Source organism: Triturus cristatus, chromosome 7, assembly GCF_964204655.1.
Source record: "Triturus cristatus chromosome 7, aTriCri1.1, whole genome shotgun sequence".
Lineage (NCBI taxonomy): Eukaryota > Metazoa > Chordata > Amphibia > Caudata > Salamandridae > Triturus > Triturus cristatus.
In genome coordinates this window covers 1692120115-1692141613 of record NC_140590.1, presented here as the reverse complement: position 1 = coordinate 1692141613, position 21499 = coordinate 1692120115, and the positions used below count along the sequence as shown (strand labels likewise).

General features: G+C 41.6%; 1 protein-coding gene across 1 annotated transcript in view; it reads right to left on the bottom strand.

The window, feature by feature from the left end:
* The window catches only part of LOC146812774 (complement C1r subcomponent-like), a 58562-nt gene extending 51217 nt beyond the window's left edge, over window positions 1–7345 (bottom strand). The window contains exon 1 of the mRNA XM_085614618.1: window positions 7221–7345. Within this exon, the coding sequence (XP_085470744.1) occupies window positions 7221–7234 (14 nt within the window). The 5' untranslated portion in view covers window positions 7235–7345. The remainder of the gene's footprint in view (window positions 1–7220) is intronic.
* Between the last annotated feature and the right edge of the window lie 14154 nt (window positions 7346–21499).

Sequence of the window (21499 nt, the reverse complement as noted above, 5' to 3'; positions counted from 1 at the left end):
TCCCACAATGTTGGTGAGGCTGCGGCAGAGAACTGATCCATGCCGTGAATGCAGCGCAGCCGATTTAGCACAATCAAACCAGCGCCAACTCCAGATTCCTACTATAGGATGTTAAAAAGTCGCAAACTGATGCCACAGAACCCACTGAGGGAATAATTACTCAACGGAATGGACTACCCTTCCCAGCATGCCTCTGAACATGAATAAGGCACTTAGCAACGCCCAATGGGCGGAACTATAAACGGCATGCAGAGCCTTCTGTGAATTCACCTGAGATTGCCCGAGAAGAAGAGGCGAGATGCCTTGAAACGCGTCGGCACTATTTACACTGGAATGAAGCTGCTGGTTGCTGAAAATAAAAAACCGAATGGTGAAATCGGCTGGGAGTGCGTCCTGACAGCTAGAGGCGTTTGATGGAGAATATATATATATATATATATATATATGCCAACTGGGGTGTAAACAACATGACAGCAGCTCGCATTTCATTGAGTCTAGACTACAGCCACTATTGCAGGGTCTCCAATGTAGGCTTACAGATACAGCTAGGCAGGAGGAGATCTCTTAACTGGACAGGTGTTTCTCCACCAGGGAAGCAGAGACCACAGCCACAAATTACCTAGTAGGTTGCAGCTAGTCTCCAGTGTCTAAATTAATCTCTATGTCTTTAAATAAGTAGTGCAAATACAACATTGATGGACAGAATGCAGAACAATGTCATACATTCACCCCAGTACAGAGATCTGGGCCTAAATCTATCGTTTTTTTGCTCACCATGCCATTCCAGTTTGAACCCAGCCATATGCAAATCAGTCTTGACCCTGTGCCTCATGGGAACAGTCCAGCCCGAACTGCCAAGCCAGGTTCTCCCTGGAAAGGAACCAAGCATCCTAGGACCGGTTTCGGGGTTTCACCCCTCTTCAGCCAGGATAGCTTGATTCCAGTGGCATGGAGAGCACGGGACTCACGTCTGAGCATACCCGTCCCACTCGGGGTGACAAATGCAAAAACAACATTGATGGACAGAATGCAGAACAATGTCATACATTCACCCCAGTACAGAGATCTGGGCCTAAATCCATCGTTTTTTTGCTAACTGGGATGGGTATGCCCAGACGTGGGTCCCGTGCTCACTACGCCACTGGAGTCAAGCTATCCTGGCTGATGACGGCTGATAGCCAGAAACCGGTCCTAGGATGCTTGATTCCGGTCCAGGGAAGACATGGCTTGGCAGTTCGGGCTGGACTGTTCCCATGAGGCACAGGGTCAAGACTGATTTGCATATGGCCATGTCTGAACTGGGGTGGCAGAGTGGGCTAAAGAACGGTGATGGATCAAGCCCAGATCTGTTGACTGGGTGTGAGTGTTTGATTGGTTCTGATGCTCCGTCCATCACCACCCCCTTTTGTACCGCTGTGTTCGCCATAAGTTGGCAGGGTATGCTCAGACGTGAGTCTCTTGTTCACTTTGCCACTGGATTCAAGCAAGCCTGGCTGAAGACGGCTGAAATGCCAGAAACCGGTCCTAGGAAGCTTGTTTCCGGTCCAGGGAAGGCATGGCTTGGCAGTTCGGGCTGGACTGTTCCCATGAGGCACAGGGTCAGACTGATTTGCATATGGCCATGTCTGAACTGGGGTGGCAGAGTGGGCTAAAGAACGATGGATTTAACCCAGATCTCTTGACTGGGGGAGAATGTCTGCATTGTCAGCATTCCGTCCATCATTTGTTTATTGTAACGTTTAAATAAGTAGTATCATAAGATTACCTCCTGTACCTTCTAAAATTTGACAATGCCTTAATTGGATCATCGCTTGTATTTTATGGCCTTGAGACAGAATTAAAATCTTACAGCTTAAGGGAGACAGGTTGCAACAGGAATGACAATATTATATAGGACACAGTCCAATGTATAAAATAAAAAGGGACCGGGGTAATTTTTCTTACATATATCCTTAGCAGTAAGTTTCATTCTCAGTTTCTCTAAATAAAATTGGCGTTGGTCTCTAACCAGGACAATCTTTACATTTGTGGTAGTATTTTAATGTGAACTGACAACAAGATATTTACTAAGAATCATACATCAATATATTTATATTGTTTGACAATCTGTAATGGGGCATTCTTTAAAGGTCAGGTAAATTCTGAATTATAGCCATAGGATTTTGAAAATGTGACCACCTTAGTTTTGTTTGCAATATATACCTTAAGGTTAATGTTGCTTTAACATGACAAAGTGCCAAGTGTTTATTAAATTCCCATGGGCTCAAATCCAAATGGATTGGATCATCAGCATATAATGACACATGGAAATTGTTAAGAAACTGGGGCCTTATTTAGAGTTTGACAGACTGTATAATTGTTCACAAATGTGGCAACCTTCTGTATTTCAAGAGTGTTATAGCTATAGTACTTCTGGAGGGCAGGATATCCAACACATTTTGATGAAGTATCATATCTGCCAAATACAAATAAGGCACCGAGTGTCTGAATGCATTAACATTCGCAAATATAGTATGAGAGTTCAAAAACATGTACAAAACTGGCTTTTCCCATTGAACATTTTCATGTTAACTATCTGGTTTGGACCATGGTTTAATTATTACAATAAAACTGTGTGATTGTCTCTATCTGGCGGCTTGGTAAGCTAGTTTTTGATAAAAGTACTACACATATCAGCAGTGACGTCTAGAAAGGATTTTTAGAGTGGGCGCACAAAGAGGAAGAGGCTGAGACAGTCTTGAAGGTCATGCTCCCAATTGGATTGACGGCAGGTGTAGTCATTATTGGGCCTACAGCAATCATGCAGGTTCGGCCCTCATCTCGTCAATGACATTCAGGCAGTTGATAACCATGTCCAGGCCGACAGCAATCACACATTTGCAGACCTCGTCCAGACTAATAGCAATCATGCAGTTGCCGCCCTTATCTGAGCCAACAGCAATCACACAGTTGCGGCCCGATTGGGCCTTCGATGATTACAATTTAGCAGTTCCTGCCAGGAGCCAAGATGAGAGACCAAGGAGTGCGGGGAGATGGGTAATGGACAGGCACATAGAACATCCCTTGATTATTCTTAAGCAGTCCTCTCTTTCTCTCCCTGGAAGTCCTAGGAGGTGTGGTTGTCCTTCCTCTTGCTGAACAGTCTGCTTTCCTCGAGGACCAGGCCAACACCTTGTCTCTCTCATTAGTCAGGCAAGCAGGCAACTATGTGCCCCAGGGCAGGTCCATAGCTCCTCCTGTACAATGTGTATACTTTAGGGATGTCCCCTCACTTCTGGGATAGTGGCTGTCAGGCAGACACCATCCCTGGTTGTACAGCAGATCTTTGAGCACTCTGTTGGACACTCCATTACCTTGATCATAAAGGACTTGGAATTGGAATACAGTGTGGCCGTTTAGTCCCACTTTTATTCACAACATCTGGACAGGGGATGTGGATCTAATATTACTAATTGTAGAACCGGTTTGGTATGGTTCTCCTTCCAAGTGCTCTTCCGAGTCTGTTCTCCAGCTAACACCTTTGTGTAGAGTGAAGTTTCATGAGAAGGTAGCGCTGGTGCCTTCTCCAACCTGCAGCACCCACAACATAGGTGCAAAGAGGTGTGAGGTTTCTGCACCTAGCAGTTATCAGCTCAACTGAAGATGTAATCAGGGATAGACAAAAGGACATGCCTCATCCAGACATTTCCACAACTCTCACAATAGAATGTGCATTCCAATCCCTCAACCCAACTGTCCACCAAATGCCAGTGTTAAGGGAGACTACTTAGCAGCTTTTTTCAAACCAAAAGCCTTCATAGAATTTCTAGAGATGGCCTCCACCCTCCTCTCTTCAGTGGTCCTCTAGCTAGCTGTAGGCATGCAGGTAATACAATTCCATTGTCTGGGAGTAAATTTGCCCTCCTCCATGTTGTGCTTGTTCAGGCCAAGGACATTCAAAATGAATCCCATTGGCCTCCATTAATTTGGTGACGTCATTCATCTTCGATGTGTTACACTCACGATACAAACACACACACATGCTTGACACACACAAAGGATATCAGCACAAACGTTTTGAAGTAGACATAAAAGCAGAACTTTACACAGGTGGGCTAGTAGGCCTCACCCCAGTGACACAGATGAAAAGGTCTGGTCACATTCTGGAAACCTCTTAAATTCTGGATGTTGCCACCACTTTGAGCTCTATACTTAAAACTGGAACAGTATCCCACTGCACAGTGAGTGCACTCCTCCAGGTCAATGAGACGTTCAGGACCTTACATAGTGATGGGCAGGCCTGGGGATCTGCTTAAAGGTGTGACACCAGGTGAAAGTAAAAAACAGGATACTTATCACTAGAAGGATGGGCTACAGATTTTCTTGTTGACAACAAGCATATCGTTATAGAGAAGGAAAACACACTCATGATATTGTATCTTAAATGCAGGCACATTTACCATGCAAACTAGAGTGAGGCTGGGTTTATTTAGTACTGCTTAATTGTGTATTCAGTATGCCCTAGCATTAAGATTTCCACAATTGAAAGTAATTATATATTTTTTTTAAATAATATTTTACAAATGTTTAAGTTCATACACTTTATTGAAATATTTTAATATGAATTATTAAGAAATGAGTATTTGTTTAAATATTGTTTTTTTACATTAAAATATACATATTTATATATTTAACTATTTTAAATAGTGTCATTGTGTCTAACATTCTTTCCTATGGGGTTTTATTTAAGTCCCTACCTTCATTGGTTTCTATGGAAGGCTATTACAGTAATAGCGGTTGGCCATCAGTGGTGCTGGACTAACTCACGCTCTAATCTGGAGTAATTTAATACTGTTTTGTGTCCCTTTTAACTGTAGTAAATTTAGAAGGGCAGTATGTAAATAGCAACAGGTGTACTCTTTTGTTGGAGGGTGTATGTCCCTCACCAAACACCGCTGTAAATCACTACTTCTCCATCCCAAGCCTCTCCCATTTTGAAGAAAGTAAGCCCATTTTCCAGCCAGTACCCCAGTTTCTCTCATGTTTACTACTATGGGCCCGATTCTGATGCGGTTAGGAAAGCATTCCCACCCAGGGCCCGATTACGATGCGGTTAGGAAGGCCTCCTAATGGCATTTGCTCCTTCCAAATCGGATCTGGAACGTGTCTTCCCGACCGAGGGCCAGATTACGATGCGGTTAGGAACATGGGCTCCTATAGAAGTCAATGGGAGTCCAACCAAATCGTATCTGGAAGCAACCAGATGCATCATACTCGGTCGGTCCGACTCTCCCAATCCGAGTCAGTCAGGAACCATTTACAAACCAATTAGATCGGGAAGATTTCCTAACCGCATTAGAATCAGGCCCTAAATAGTAATCGTACATGTTTGAGGATCTCCTGACAGAATAAAAGGAAAGATGGAGGATTTCCACTTTGTTTGTGAATAGCATTTTGTATAACTTTAGTAGTTTTGTTGTAGTGCTGCTAATCATACTACAAAATTCAGTTCATGAATAGAGTTTCAGGTGTGTTACTTTAATTAGGTCAATGGAAGCAAAACAGGACAACAACACCCAGAATGCGGTATTATATCACATGAAATTCGATTCATGGAAACAGTACCTGTGGGGGCACAGTGGGAAGTGGTCACCCTATTCTGGGGTATGATGTCATTGTCATATTTTAGGAAATGTGAAAAAGCTTGGCTAGTGCAAACAACTTGTAATAGTTAATGTGTAACTTAAGGTAACACCATCAAGTTAATTTACATGGAAAATATGCATTTTCCATAAAATTCAGCGTGCCGCCTAGACCCATTAAAGCCTTTGCTGGACATTGTCATGTTAGAATCATGATGAATGTTGCAGCATTAGACACACACACAATAATCAACATGGTGTGTTTTGCCGACCTAGTCCCACTCTAACCCTAGCCAGATTCACAAAGGAGAGTTTGGAATCAGGATTTATAAGGCAATATCTACTCCCTGTGGCTTCTTCTTCCCTTTGTAGTAAATTTCCAAATGTTATGGGATGCACAAAAAAACTGAAATCTACAACAGTCTTAGATTTTCAATAGGTCACCTATTGTGATAAATGTACTACTCTGGATTTCCAAGTGGTTGTACAGTCTGCATGAGAAAATCATGCGAAAACGTGCCTTTGCATAACTAAATTTTTGTTTTCTTTTCTCCAGTTCCCCCAATTAAGATACACAATTCCCTCCCCGCCCCCTCCTTCCCCGCCCTCCAATTAAATATGGGGACGTTTCCACTCTTTTCCCGCCTTAAGCAGCAATTGCTGCCCATGTCTGTGTTGTGCAGAAAACTACCTGCAAAAATGGTTTGAATATCTGATTGTGAGGGTACCTGCAGCATATGGCATCCTACTTGCTGCATGGTCCAATAAAAACACTCCATGTCCATGATTTAGCGTAAAAGGCCATTTATTAGGACATGGTTGCATACACTTAATTTGAACTTTAATAATTATATAAACAATAACTTAAAACTTTGTAAATATGACACTCCCACACCTCCCATAATCACTCACATCAACTTTCATCCCCCAGCCCTCATGCCTTGTTTCATACTTCCCTCTTCCACTCGCCAAGCTCTTCCCACATATCTAGACTCTCCTTCATTTGACTAGCAAACACCCTCCACTGAAACTCTTTTCTTGCTCGACGAAGTCCTGCGCAACGTCTTTTGTCACCTGTGCTCCCTTCTCCCCCAGAGGGGTTGGATATGCCCGCATGTGACTCTCCACCCCCCAAGATACCGCCTATGCCCCGCAACCTGTCCTAAAATGGCAACCACGCTATGTTACCTTCCCCACCATCCCATATTCATGTAGTGTGGGTGGGTGGACACAAAGTATTCTTTTAAAAACTCCTAACCGCCCGGCAGTGCTCAAAGTCAGGAAGAGGCCGGACACGCCCTTCCTGAACCTTATATATCCCTAACACTAGCCGGCCCCTTCCCCAAAGCAACCTATCCCACTCGCTTACTGTTGCTGCACAAAGCACCCCAGGGGAATACTAGTCTGCAACTGTACTTTCCGCAAGGGGCACAATATTTACTGTGGTGTAAAATATGACACACTCAGGTATTTTCTACTGCCAGAAGTGCACACTATGATCCTAGAAATCCACAAATCTGCTTGTCTGCACATTTAAGTTACACAAGTCTGCAAAAACGTTGTGCCACGTGCCCCCTGCTCTAGGTTGCCCTTACTCACCACACCAAGAACATGTTGTGTATCAGGAACTGCCGGTGACGGATGGCTGTTGGGGGCGCAGGCAGAGACTGACGGGTCTGTGAGGAGGTGACCACTGACCTCCAGTGTAATGACCACAAAAAGGATGAACCGGTGGGTGAGAAGGAAGATCTGTAATGTTTAACCTGGAGGGAGGAGAAGGGTGTGCAGTCCAAATGAGGAAACAAAGAAGTGAAAGTGATTCCTGCAGTTTTCCAGCTCCACACATAAAGGGACACGACACATAAATCTTTTCACTATTGGACAAAGTGAAGCAAATCCATTTTGCACCATTTTTGCTGCTTCAAAAAGTAGCAGTGGGCACACAATATTTTTGCAAAAATTTTGCACCAGGTATAAAATTAAAGGTACTGGCTTTGCGCTATTTTTGCTACATTGCATAATAAGTATTGTACTTAGAATTTAGGATACCATGACATGGCCGCAAGGCGCTCTCATTAACTTGGCATCCCAGGGTGACAGGGTGCCAGATGTATTTTGACCAATCTGTGAAAAATGACACCACTTACATTTCAAACTAACTCAACATCTGATTGTGTAAGCAACAAAATATTCTAAACTATTTTTCTTCGTTTTTACTGAAGTTATTTTACTTGATGTCAAATTATTCATGATAATTAGTTTTTTAAATAGCATTTAGTACCACCATTGTTACTATCTCTAGGAACTGTCAATAGCAAGTACCCATATTAAAGTAATTTTCGACGTCGGAAGGAGAAAATGGTGATTTGTTCTTGCGGTGATTCAAATGGATGACCTGCAGAAGATCACACTAGATGTCAGCAACAAACACTTACCCCATGGAGCCGTGTTGCGGTCTCACCACAATAGTCGATAATTCTCTTCCATGGTTTTAAATTCCATTTCTCTTTCTCTCATGTGACAAACTTTTTTTCTGCGATATGGACTGGAGCAAAATCTGTTCGATTTTACACAGGCAGCAGTATCAGTCAGGGCCGGACTTGGAACAGAAAGCAGCCCTGGCAAATTTTTCCAGACCAGCCCCCGTCCTGGCAAATGTTTCCAGACCAGCCCCTGTCAAGCGCATAGCGAGCGAGCCAGAGCACTCCTAGGGGGATTTGGGGGGATTTTTCCCCCAAGCAAATTTTGGAAAAAACAGACCAAAATGGTGCATTTTACAGCACATTTTTCATTACCTATTTAATTGTATTAACTTTCAAAGCACAGTAAATAGTAGATGATGACCTTAAAGTGCACCAGGTTACCCAGTCATATGTACCCATAGACATTCTTACAGAGAGTACCAAAGATAGACACAAGAGTAGTGAATCAGAGAGCACAAAGTATAAGTGAAACCAGCTCCCATACAGTGTGTAGTGAGCAAGCGCAGTGAGCGACCACTACTATGGGGAGTTTGGGGGGGGGTTCTCCTCCCCCCAAAAATTTGGAGACATCATCCTCCCGTCATGGACTGCGCTAAGCTAGGGTCGTAAAAAATGGATACCACTTGTGCCAACCTAAACCTCGAGCATCCAAAATAAACTTCCCTGACTTCACTAACTACTCAGACTAACACACACACAGCTTCCTACTGCCACACTTGTCTAGCCAAAACAAACTGCAGACTTTGAAATGGACTAGGGCAATTTAAAGCCAAGTTAATTTGTAAAAATATTGCCATTGTAAGAAATCATAAGCTCGCTCCTCTTTTCCTCTGCACTTTTAGTTTTTGAGAATATATTCTTCAATAGAGTCCTAGTTTCGAATAGCCATGTTCAATTAATGTATCTTTCTATATCTTAAAACAAAAGATCATATGGAAAAATGTGGCCTTATATGTACCTTAGGGACACAGGACTTCTCTTTCATGATTTATTAGAAGTTCTGTCATGCTACGCTACCTGTAAGAACAAACTTTGCAGACCAGAAGAATAACATTCACCTAACTAGACTCCAGTGCACTGTACACGCCATTTGGTTCTACCGGCCCACACTAATTTAAAGCAACCTTCAATTTGATAACTCCCCAACAACAGCTGATTATTTTGTATTGTATTATTTTTTAGCATTTATATAGTGCTTCATGGTCCTATGTGGGCTGACATTTTTGGGTGTGTAGTCTGCTTCACGGGGGTGCACGGTTAGCAGAGTGCTGCATTTATTGTGATTATATATGGAAAGCGTATTGGTGTTGTGTGTGAGTGAACAGAAAGGTGCTTTATCTAGTCTTAGGCCAGCGCGCCTCGTAGTGTGATGAGGAGGAGGCATGAGAGATCGGTGCACTAGTTATAGTTCGGAGTACAACATAAGCAGGCAGGGGGGGCTATGTACGCCAAAAAAGGGCATTTTCAGAGAAGTCGCAATAATTCAATATGTCAACATGAACAAAACAGAGATGCACTTACATTCCTGATGAAAGTAAAGACCTGAAGGTCTATATCAAAAATATTACTGATTTGCATGAAGAATTAGTACCACTTGAAACTGGGAGTTTATGGACTAAAATAGCTAATAAGATGATAGCTGTTAAGGATTTTATTACAAAAATAGGTAGTACTATTATAGGTAGAATATTGTTTCCTTTGTCTTGTATAATTGTGGCTTTACTGATACTAAGATTAGTGTGTGTGTGTTGTAAAAACAGGAGAGGGAAAGAGAAATTGAAAAATGAAAAGAAAAATAAGAATTCGAAAAATTCGAAAAGAGAACCAGAAGAGATTGAATTAGAAGAATTGAGGGAGAGTGTTTATTTAGAGACAAAGAGAGATGATGAAAGAGTGACTGGTGTGTAATTTTGTGTAAGGGGAAAAGACATTTCTGATTTCTCCTAAAATGGGACTAAAATTTTCACTAATTTTTTTTTTTTGGGTTTATTTGGTGATAAAATCACCAAAGGGGGGATTGCTGGAGCAGAGTTTTCTTTTAGAAAGTTCTGGAGCTTTTGAAGCTCTGGCATGTCTATGCGTTTTATTAATTTATTAATAATTAACAATTAATTATTTGTCTTGTGCAAGTGTGTTTTACTAATCAACAGGGTCAGAAGAAGATAGAGAGGGACAGATTGCGGAAGACCCCCGAGGAGGTGTAGGGAACATTGATGAGGAGCTAGGTGAAGGGACAAGTAGACAGCAAGAAGATTGCGTGTCGGAGACCCGAGGAGGGACAGAAGTAGGGAAGTCTCAAATAGTGGTGAAAGAATCTGTGGAAGAAAAGAAAACTGCTAAGAAACGAAAACAAGAGGCAATTGAAACAGAATCGGATGATGAAAATGAACAGACAGAGGGTCGAGTTCTGAGAAAGAGAACTTCGATTGGAGAAAGGAGTGTTGAAAAAGTGAAGCCGAAAAAGGTTGTGAAAGGAGATCGTTGGCCTAACAACCAAGTTAAAAGGGTGAAATACAGAATAATAAGAGCAAATTCATCAAAAGCTGAACAAGTGAATGAAGTATCAAGTCAAACTTCGAGAGCTGAGGAAGAAGAATTAAAGAAATCAAAAGAACCAGAAGAAGTCAAAAGAGTGAGAAAACCTAACCAAAAGTATAGGTCGCCGGAATGGACGTATGTGACACTGCCTGAAGGTGAAGAGGTGGAAAGTCAAGGAAATCCAGAGGAGACCGTACGAAGAGTGGTTGAGAAAGATACTGGTGAAATCCTGAAAGTACTCTTGACTGACATTGGAGAAGAGTCAGATACTGAGGATTTGAAAGTTGGAGATCTGATACAATTTGATGTTGAAGAAATTGGAGTGAAAAATGATGAGTATCCAAACTGAGTAAAAGAAGGATTCACTTGGTATAAGTGAACGGAAAGATCTTTGAAGAAGCTGAAGAGTTTGGAACAAACGTTGAAGATTTGAAAAGTTCTAATTTCAGTAGTGGAGTAGTAGAAGTTAAAACAGAAAATGGCTAACATAGAGAATAATCAAAATAGATGTGCCTTCTTTAAAAGGTGGTGCAAGATGTGCTGCTGTTGTACTGGATTATTAATGCTTCTATGGGGTGTTTTAGTTTTATTAGTTACTTTTAAGGTTGAATTTGGGATGGACACAGAAAACATGACTAATATAGAGAAGAATTCACAAAAAGTAGTTCCAATTAGAAGTAGTAGTTACATACACAAAGATAGGTCAATTAATAATTTTTCTAGTAATGTTTTTTCAAAACTGTTATATGAATATGTGAAGACAATGGAAGTGAGGGATTGCTATGTCTGCATGCAGTTACCTGCATCCGTTTCAGAGGGTGTTACTTATCACCATTTGCCAGCTACATATGGTATTTCTTGTAGTATTTTAAGTAGTGTTTTTTATTTGTTAGGGAAAATAGATTATAAAATGTCTAACAGAGATAGTATTTTTGGGCACTTGCCAATGAATAAAGAGCTGAATCCAGCTAAAGAAGCTAACACTTTTGGTGAGATTTTTATTGAAGAAAAGGGACTAACATTAGATTACATTTTTAAGAATAATTTAACTTGCAGTCTGAAAGAAGAGGAGAAAGCTTTCCTGGATATGGTAGAGGAAAGGAGAGTGAACATGCATGAGAAAGCGGGAAAATATGAAGTGAGTGAGACAATTTGGGACATTGAGATGGGAAAAGAGTTGAAAAATGGGGCTAGTCCAACTTTAGCTCTAGATGCACCGCAGAAGGGTAAACTATGCATTACCAGAAGGAAATCCCAATATGATACATATTTCGTGGGGACTAGTGAGTGCCATGATACATACTTCGTTGCGACAGGTTGGGGTTTCAGAGGTGGAGAAGATACAATTTTTCCAGGAGTGTACTATGTGTGTGGGAACAAGGCTTATTACAAGTTGCCTGACCATTGGTATGGCACGTGTTATGTGGGCCTGGTTTTTCCTAAGATTTTTCATACAGATAAAATAAGAGATGTAGAAGATATTAACTTATTAACACGTTTTAAGAGAGAAACTTGGTCTGAAATTGTGGGTGATATTTTCGGGGTTTTGATTCCGGCAGTGGGAATTTCTTTGAATGCTTATGGAATTCGGAAACTGTCCACAGTGGTTGATCGCTTATCGACAAATACCGCAGGAGGGTTTCTTTTGGTAAATACGGAATTAAGTGCCGTACGTGCCATGTCTATGCAAAATCGACTTGCCCTTGATATTCTTTTGGCCAAGGAGGGTGGAGTCTGTGGAATTTTGAAAGTTCAACATTGTTGCACTTACATTCCTGATGAAAGTAAAGACCTGAAGGTCTATATCAAAAGTATTACTGATTTGCATGAAGAATTAGTACCACTTGAAACTGGGAGTTCATGGACTAAACTAGCTAATAAGATGATAGCTGTTAAGGATTTTATTACAAAAATAGGTAGTACTATTATAGGTAGAATATTGTTTCCTTTGTCTTGTATAATTGTTGCTTTACTGATACTAAGATTAGTGTGTGTGTGTTGTAAAAACAGGAGAGGGAAAGAGAAATTGAAAAATGAAAAGAAAAATAAGAATTCGAAAAATTCGAAAAGAGAACCAGAAGAGATTGAATTAGAAGAATTGAGGGAGAGTGTTTATTTAGAGACAAAGAGAGATGATGAAAGAGTGACTGGTGTGTAATTTTGTGTAAGGGGAAAAGACATTTCTGATTTCTCCTAAAATGGGACTAAATTTTCACTAATTTTTTTTTGGGTTTATTTGGTGATAAAATCACCAAAGGGGGGATTGCTGGAGCAGAGTTTTCTTTTAGAAAATTCTGGAGCTTTTGAAGCTCTGGCATGTCTATGCGTTTTATTAATTTATTAATAATTAACAACTAATTATTTGTCTTGTGCAAGTGTGTTTTACTAATCAACCTATTTGTCCTAACACAAGAGAAAGTTACACGAGGGTTAGCTTATTTTTGCTGTTTCTGTATTTACAATAACGTGCAAGTTTTCATGTTTAAACGTTGCTGTGTGCTATTTATTTTGAGCACAAAACGCTGTCTGAATTAATGCTTTTTATGTCGCAAAAGGTAGATAAATGCATACACATGAGGGTATTAGTGGGGTTTACACTGTTTAATCATTATGCTGTAGTAACGTTTATTTTGTCTCTTTAATTAAAGATGGTCTATTGTGGCCTATGAAGGCCTTAAACGAGCTGAGAATATTTTGAAGCCTGGCTGTGGTATGGCTTATTCTGTGATGTGGCAAGGGAGACCCCTGCTGGAGAAAGGTCGAAGACAACTGACCGTGGTCCTTATTGTGAATTTCCATGAGGACATCAGCAGTTTGGAGGATCTCCAAAAGAAATGATTCGTCCTTGGCGGACAAAGGAGCTTCTGAAATGAACAATGTGCCGTAGCCCGGTTGCCGAGGGAAGTGAACAAGTTGGATACTTTAATAGTTTCTGTTTCTTGGTTCCTGTTCCGTAGTTCACGTCTTGTGACTTTTCCTGAGCGGAGATTTTCAGATGTAGCAATGTTACATCTCTTCCTTCTCGTTCTGCTCAGTGATACAGTTTAACTTGCCAATTTTATGTGTGTTTCTATTGTATTTTCTATTATAAAAACTGTTAGCTTAGGGAGGGCTTTGCCACTTGCCATTTTTACCTTCGCCGCGTGAACTTGCATTGCTGAGGATCGATGCTGAGGGACTTCGTCTTGAAAATTTCTCGAGAGACTTGTCCTGACCCGTTCTGACACTTAGTTAGAATAGGTAACTATGAGAAATGATTTATTTTGATTTACTTTGACTAATTTTAGATAAAGCAATATAACTTTTAAACATGGTGTTGAATATTCTTTCTTGTCAATTATTGTGTACATTTTTGATCATTGTTGTATAGATTGTATAGAGTATGATTAAGGACAACCACTATAATCAGGTCCTATCGCTTAGATATAGATGCAGGGTGGTTTAGGAGTTTTCTTCCCACAGGTTTATTGCTGGTAGAGTATTTGAGCGTATGTTAGTGAAATGGGCCCTAGCGTATGATGAATGTATGTGCGTGTAACTGTGAGATTACTCTATCCGTGGTAGTGGGCATATTTTTGATACCCTGATCTCTATCACTGTCAAATGAAGAAAATGATACCAAATGGTAGAAAAGAATGGGAGTTGATAGCATGAGGGGGGGTGACCTCACACCTTTTTTTAACGGCAAGGATACTGCCCATTGCTGTACAATGCACCTCATGAGCGGGATGTATGACGTTACAACGCATGCTGTTACAACGCATGCTGTTACAACGAAAGTTTTACAACGCGAGTGCATTGACAACGCAGGACATTACAACGCAAGTCTTTACATCGACTTGCACTAGATGGCGTGCTAACATTAAAAAAGTGTAATTTACTATTCCAGCTCCAGTCCACGTAACAGTAGGGAAGGTGTTGGGATAGTAAACTACACTATTTTTAATGTTAGCACGCCAACTAGTGCAAGTCGATGTAAAGACTTGCGTTGTAATGTCCTGCGTTGTCAATGCACTCGCATTGTAACAGTTTCGTTGTAATGGTAGTACGTTGTAAAAGTTGCGTTGTAAAGGTTGTTCCCCCATGAGCGACTAGTCAGGTTTACCAACCAGAGCAAAAACGACACGATCTTTACAAGGCCCATCCACATTACAGCCTAAGTGTACTCTGCAATATAAGAGGGAAAGATTTTGACAAACAGGCACTGACCTACAGAAAACCCAGTGGTAACTATCAAGTCTATGAATATCAAAAACAGTGACTCTACCCATCATTAATGAACAATAACCCTTTGAACAGACATCAATGTCAGGATTGTAACCATTGTTTCAAAAAGCTTCAACAACACCAATACTGACAACAAATGTTAAATTTGTTTTGGAAGGAATCAAATCTGCATGAACTAAAATCGTATTCCCTAGATCCACAAACCTTCTCAAAGTATGAAGCTCAGTGGCCAATAGTTCATTGCCCGAAAGAATAAGAAAATACAGTTGATATTTTTATTGTCCTACTGAATGGCGGGCCTCACTTGACAATTTTGCTTTTTTTCTGCCTCCAAACTGATGGAAGGGGCTGGCCTCCGCAGGCAAGTGTCAACTAGCAGTCCCTTGACCATATGTTCAAACCAATGTGATTCAGAAACATAATTTTTCACACTCTCACGTATTTAAAAATTTTTTTTACCATTTATTGTTTATCAAACATATTATACATCACCATTAAAAACTCAATCTGTTCTAGTCCCTACTTAACATTAATCAAAGCAGAGAAAATAATTCCAACAATATATTCAATTTGAGCAAAAACGAAGCTAAAAACAGCTAAAAATGTCATTTGATTTTACAAAATAATCCAAAAATACAGACAGAACAATTTGTTACATTACACACACCTCGTTATGAGCCAGCATAACTGAGAAAACACAACAACACAAGACAATACACTTTGTCGTATATTCACACATCCAAACCCCTACTGGACATTAACCGCTTGTGGGATGTTTTGAGTTCTTTATCCCTATAAGCATGTATCCGTTTCTGTGGATTGTGTGTTTTCCATAAGCGTCGACGCGTTTCGATAGGCTATGTTGTATGCCACTATCTTCCTCAAGACCTTAGATAGATGTTTTCTCTGTATTCTGTATTCTGCGCTTCTTTCCTGTTTACAGAAAGAGACATTGTTATATATTTGTTTAGAAAGGACCCATTTCCCTAGAGACTGTAGCTTTATTGACTCTGTTGGGATTAGCCATATGGGAAACTATGCCCTGGTGTCCATATTATGCTGGACGCTATTTGTTTCTGTATAGCGCCGGTATTTTAGGTCCTATTTGCCTCACGACTGATCCTAGGGATTGCCTACAGTTATACACCTTTTACCTAGTATAGGGGTTATTAGTCAGAGAGTTCATTGTCTACTTACGTAATTAATGTTGTTTCTTATGCCCACATTATTCTTGTAATTCAAACTTCATCAGTTTTTTACTTTCTTAGATGATGTCCGGGATCAGGCCTGTATAAAATTCTTCGTATGCCTTCCACCCCGTGTTCTGAAAGTGGGAAATAAAAAGAGATCTATCTACTTCTCTGTCTCCTACTTTGAATTTCACCCTCCTTGCTACCACATCCATTTTTGTACTGTATAATTGATTCAGCAATGGTACATAATATCCTCTATGAATTGCGTTTAGGAAAAGATCTAATGCATTCCTACCTTTGTTATGTTGCACTATTCTTCCCTCGCGTTGTCTGTGGTATATTAATAATCCTCAACTGTAGTTGCGTGAGGCTTATAGACGAGACCGTTGTAGATAAATGGTTCCTCGTATTATGGGTCCCCTATAGCCTAAAATAAAGGAATTGAAAGGGTTACTCTCCCTCTTGTTAGTCTATTGCCCAATCTCTCTATGGTACGGAATGTATTCCGGCCCGATATCTCTCCGCTTTTCATCTCACCTTAATCACGCCGTTAGTTGCACGAACGCGGGGTAACGTCTTGATTCTGCTTACATTGTTTTACCTCCCAGCCTTTCTTTATTTCCTCACCATTATACCATGTGACCCGTGTCGGCCAATGCCGAATCGTTGTTTATAACGTCTAGTTCCTCCTGTATGTTAGATGCAGTGCTATTGGTTGATCGTTTGTTTTTTGTTTTTTATGCGTGTAACTTTATTGTTTTACTTACTCGCGTGATTTTCGCACATAATTCCGTTGTGAACTATGTTTTATAATACTCCTACTGCTAATTATTGCAATTCATCGTTTGGGCTAACATTAAATCGATATTCTTCACATCTTACTCTTACATGTGGAGTCCCTTGGTTACCATATATGAACTCCTGCCCATATCTCTCTTCTTTTTTTGTGTCTGTATTGCCTATATCTCTTCAATCCTTTACATTTTGTGCACGCATAATGCTACCGTCTGTTTTTATAATGGTGCACATGCCCAAAGTTGTTTTTAAGGGATCTTCTATATAGATAATTCTGGTACTCTAGCTTTATTTATAGTTTTATTAAGAGTAGGACCACTTTTTATTATTAAATGCTTCAGTTGGAAAAAACTATTTTAACTGCCTGTTCGTTGCTAGCTATGTTAACGGTGATGACTGACACTATGTGCCTGACTATGATTTGAGGAGCATCATTTATCTAGAAATGATGCTCATCCAGTCTTCTTTTGAGTTCAGGCCTCTGTCCACCGTGTTAAGGTGACACATGAACCACTGTTCTCGTTGTTTCCTTTTGGTGTCTAAGTCCGCAGGCAAGTGTCATGCCCCCTCCGCATCTGTCCCCTGCCTACAGGAAGAGTAGGGCTGTGATACCAGACTAGTGTAGCCAAAATATCTTCTATCAGAAATAGTGGCTTAAATATTGTTTTCAAAAACATTGATCCATTGGAGTTATTAATAGAAAATCTTCACCAAATGGGACAATATTTTCGTACATTATTTTTAGGGTACAATACTTAATTCTCACTATATTTTTTCCATAATATTCTGACATAAGATAAAAGCTTCTACAGCTTTTTTTTTATATACTACAGTATATTGCTTGCCTTTTCTCCAGTGACCAATGAAGCACACGCTCATCCTGTTCAGAGCTACAGTATATTTACTATTTCTGAGGCACAGTAAATTCTTCAAAGGAATTCGGAAGGGCAGGTTTTAAGTTTGAGTTGAGTACATTTAAAGAAACTACTTTACATAGTATGAGGTTCTTCTGTATCTGTGGCTTGGTTCGAACCCTCCCTGCCCAATGTTGAACACTCACGTGAAACGCTATGTCTCTATATATATTAAACAGACTATGGGGCAGCCTGGGTAGGAGTCTTGCGCGTGGATGCAGCAACAACTCCACCGGGTGAGTAAATCGCTTTTAGGTCTCGCCTGACCCAGCGCATGCGCTGGTCTGGCGAGACTTATTGAGAGGGCTCCAAACAGTGCTACCTGGCCAGCCTAGAGCTACAGTGCATGTGCGCGGGCGCGCGCGCTTGACGCAATTACTTTCACTTTCACAGCCGCTTTGATGTTTGATCGCGATTGCGATCACTTTCGCGGCCGCACGGCCGCTTGGCATAGCCAATAGGTCTCGCTTTTGGGACCTTATAAGTATTTAGTTATGCAACTGTTGCATGGCTAAACACTTATAAGGTCCCAAAGGCGAGACTTATTGGCTATGCCAATGCTTGTTTGGGTGGCAGGCAGGTAAATAAATCAATAGTTGACAGACAACCTACCTGGTTGCAGTGCACTCTTCTTCTGCTGCATAGTCACTTTACCGTATCCATGGACATGGTGTCTTGATTGCTATGTCCACAGACAGCGTGAACTGACAAAAACATGACAGGGTGGCACTGCAGCAGGCAAAGCAACTGGAGACACCTGCGGCAAGCATACAAGAAAAAAAATACTACCTCTCTCAGTACTTGTGCTGCTCGAGGCCTGGATTTCTTTGGATTTTGGGACTTGAAGTTTTGGTTTTTAATGCAATAATGAAGTCTACAAGTCCCAGAATTCAAAGGCAAAACCTGGGTTGGAGAGACTGGAGAAAAATATGAAAGGTTAGACGTGCCCCTGTGATTCGTAACGGAATCTCCTGTGAGACTCGCCAAGGCGCCAGCCCTGGGTATGTCATTAGGGATGAACGGTGGGTGAGTTTCAGACAGGCCTAACTCAAGCCAGAAATGTTTCCCGGGTCCACGAGAGAGTAGCTCGTCCACCCACCCCCTCTACCCGGAAGTGATGCAGCACGCCAGACCCTTGAGGGTCCTAACCACTGGGAGGCTGCCTCCTGTGCCTCTTGTGGCACTAAGGGGGCCGCCCTCTTAGCGGGTCTCCTTCGTGGACCCCGGGCAGCCGGCAGTCATTAGGGATGAACGGTGGGTGAGTTTCAGACAGGCCTAACTCAAGTCAGAAATGTTTCCCGGGTCCACGAGAGGGTAGCTCATCCAGTCCAGCTTTTTGTCTTTATATTCTGGGGTTTCTAGTCTTGTTTGTCCAGATGCTAAATCAATACACCAAGTCCCAGAATGCAATAAATAAACTGGATTGAGTGCGCGAGTCTCGCATTGAACCCAGTGATCCGAGAGATCTGAATTTAACTGTTTAGTTCCAGTGACATCATGGGGTAAAATCCTGTAACCCGAGACCCCTGTAACCTTAAAGTTCAATTGTTCCATTTAGGGCGCAAGTCAACGAGCTTCCCTGAATGGAGAGTTTGAGGCCATCCTTTCTGGAAGGATCAGCACACTGTCAGTGCATAATGGGATTTGCTCTTATAATACTCCATTGTAATATGGCCAGAGATGTTTGACGCAACATGTGTTCTTGGACTAAATGGCCTCGACTGCAGTAGCGCAAGTGTGTGACCGGATTATTAATCTGGCTTTACATAAATGCAGTCAGTAATTTACGCATTCAGCTTGTCTCCGTTGGTGCACGTCTCATATTTGTAGAACCAGACCTATTGACCAAGTGGAAAACCCATGGGGCTTAATTATGAGAGTCCCGCGTCACTTTGACACCACGTAAAGTGGTACATGCGTGATGCAGCGCTCTCATAAAGCCTTCTGAAGCCATGCAAAGCCACCCCACATGGCTTTGAGTGGCCTCATAAATCATGTGAAAGGCACCGAAGCGCAAAACACTGCGTTGCCTTACTCTGCGCCGGGGAGGTGTTCCATGGGTTTACCCACACAACGCCAATGGAATTTGTCGCTGCCCCAGATTTATAAAGTGATGTAAACCTGGGGAAGCGTCAAATCCGTGTGCCTTCCGAGGTGAGGCGTAAGGAGGATAAATATGTTAATGTTCCTCGTTTTTTCCTCTTTCCACGCACACATAGAAAGAGGAATCACCTTCATAGGATTCTTTTTGTGTAGGGAGGTGCCGCTGCAACGGAGGCACCCTTGCACCATGGCGACACCAGCCCAGGCAGGAAGGACAGGAATGCACCGTATTGCTTAAATACAGTGCATTCCTGCCCATCCATTTTGGCGTAGGACAGCTCAGCCAGCTGCCTGGCTGCGCTGTCCTATGCCAGCGGCCCTGATCTGCACAGGAACGCAAGACTCGTCAATGAGCACCGAAAAGCTGAGGACGGGGCTTCCAAGCTATGAATACCTTTAATGCCTGCATATATCGCAGCCTTGCGTAATGCACATATCGCAAAAGCAGGGTGTTGTACCCTGCACATAGAGGCACTGGTAGCCATGTTGTATATTTCAAGTCTTCTTTAATGGCTCCATGTCAGGGTAGTATCAGTCATAGTTCAGACAGCTCTAGTCAGGTACCAGCCATGTACCAGCCCCACCAGGAGCAGCCTGCCTAGCTGCTCAGCCCATCTCCGACTGTCACCATTCATCCACACAGGCACCGGGCATTCCACGCACCACAGTCACACCAACATTCCGTCACCATCTCTCACTCTGGCTGAGCAGCTAGGAGGACCTAGGCTGATTACATACAAATGTAATACTAAGGATATAACACAGGGCCTCTGGAATCTAGCAAGTTTGCAGCCACTGTGTTTTCTGCAGAAATAAGGATTTGCCATTTTGGCCAAATAATCCATCATCTACTGCAAAACTTTCCAATTTAAAAAATAGTTTTTAGCTCAAATGGACCAAAAGTTAGTAAAAAGACAGCAACACGTTACACGCTGCTGCACATTGGACGGCCCCATTCAAAGGTTAACTGGTCACCTTTTATTTGCTTATTGCTGTATTTAGGTTTAATGGCCTTAAGCTTTTGCCGAGACAATGTGTAAAAAATGGCAAACTAATGGAGTAACACAATAATGAAATATGCTGCTTTACGGCCCATAATTGACAAATTCCTGCTGCATAATTTAGTCAAAACTACCACATAATTTGGACCTCCACTGCCACATAATTTCAATGACCATGCTCAAAAGCCTTGATTCGGAGCGTATATCTCGGTATTGCATTCTGTGCATACATGAGAGGTTCATAAACTTAGTATATCAGAGGCAAAGGCCTCTACCTGAGGCTTCCATATTGTACATATATCTTAGGCTTTGTGCATATATCTAAAGGGTCCCTGTTGTGCACATAACGGATGCAAACATACTGAGCATCTTTTTGAATTTTCTATACTTGCATATAATTGAGGTGTGTATACTGTGCAACTGCTAAAGCTGTGACTACTGTGCATTTATCCGCGCTAGGCTCCAATATGTGTGCGTTACATATACTTTTATTTTACTAAATGTGCATTTTACACACATATGTTTTACAATGCTGCCATCTGCGGATATAAATGTAAAAATCCCCTCCATTGCAAAAATAAGCTTTTTGTTCCTGTCCTCCATTTTGGGTCCACAGCACCCAAG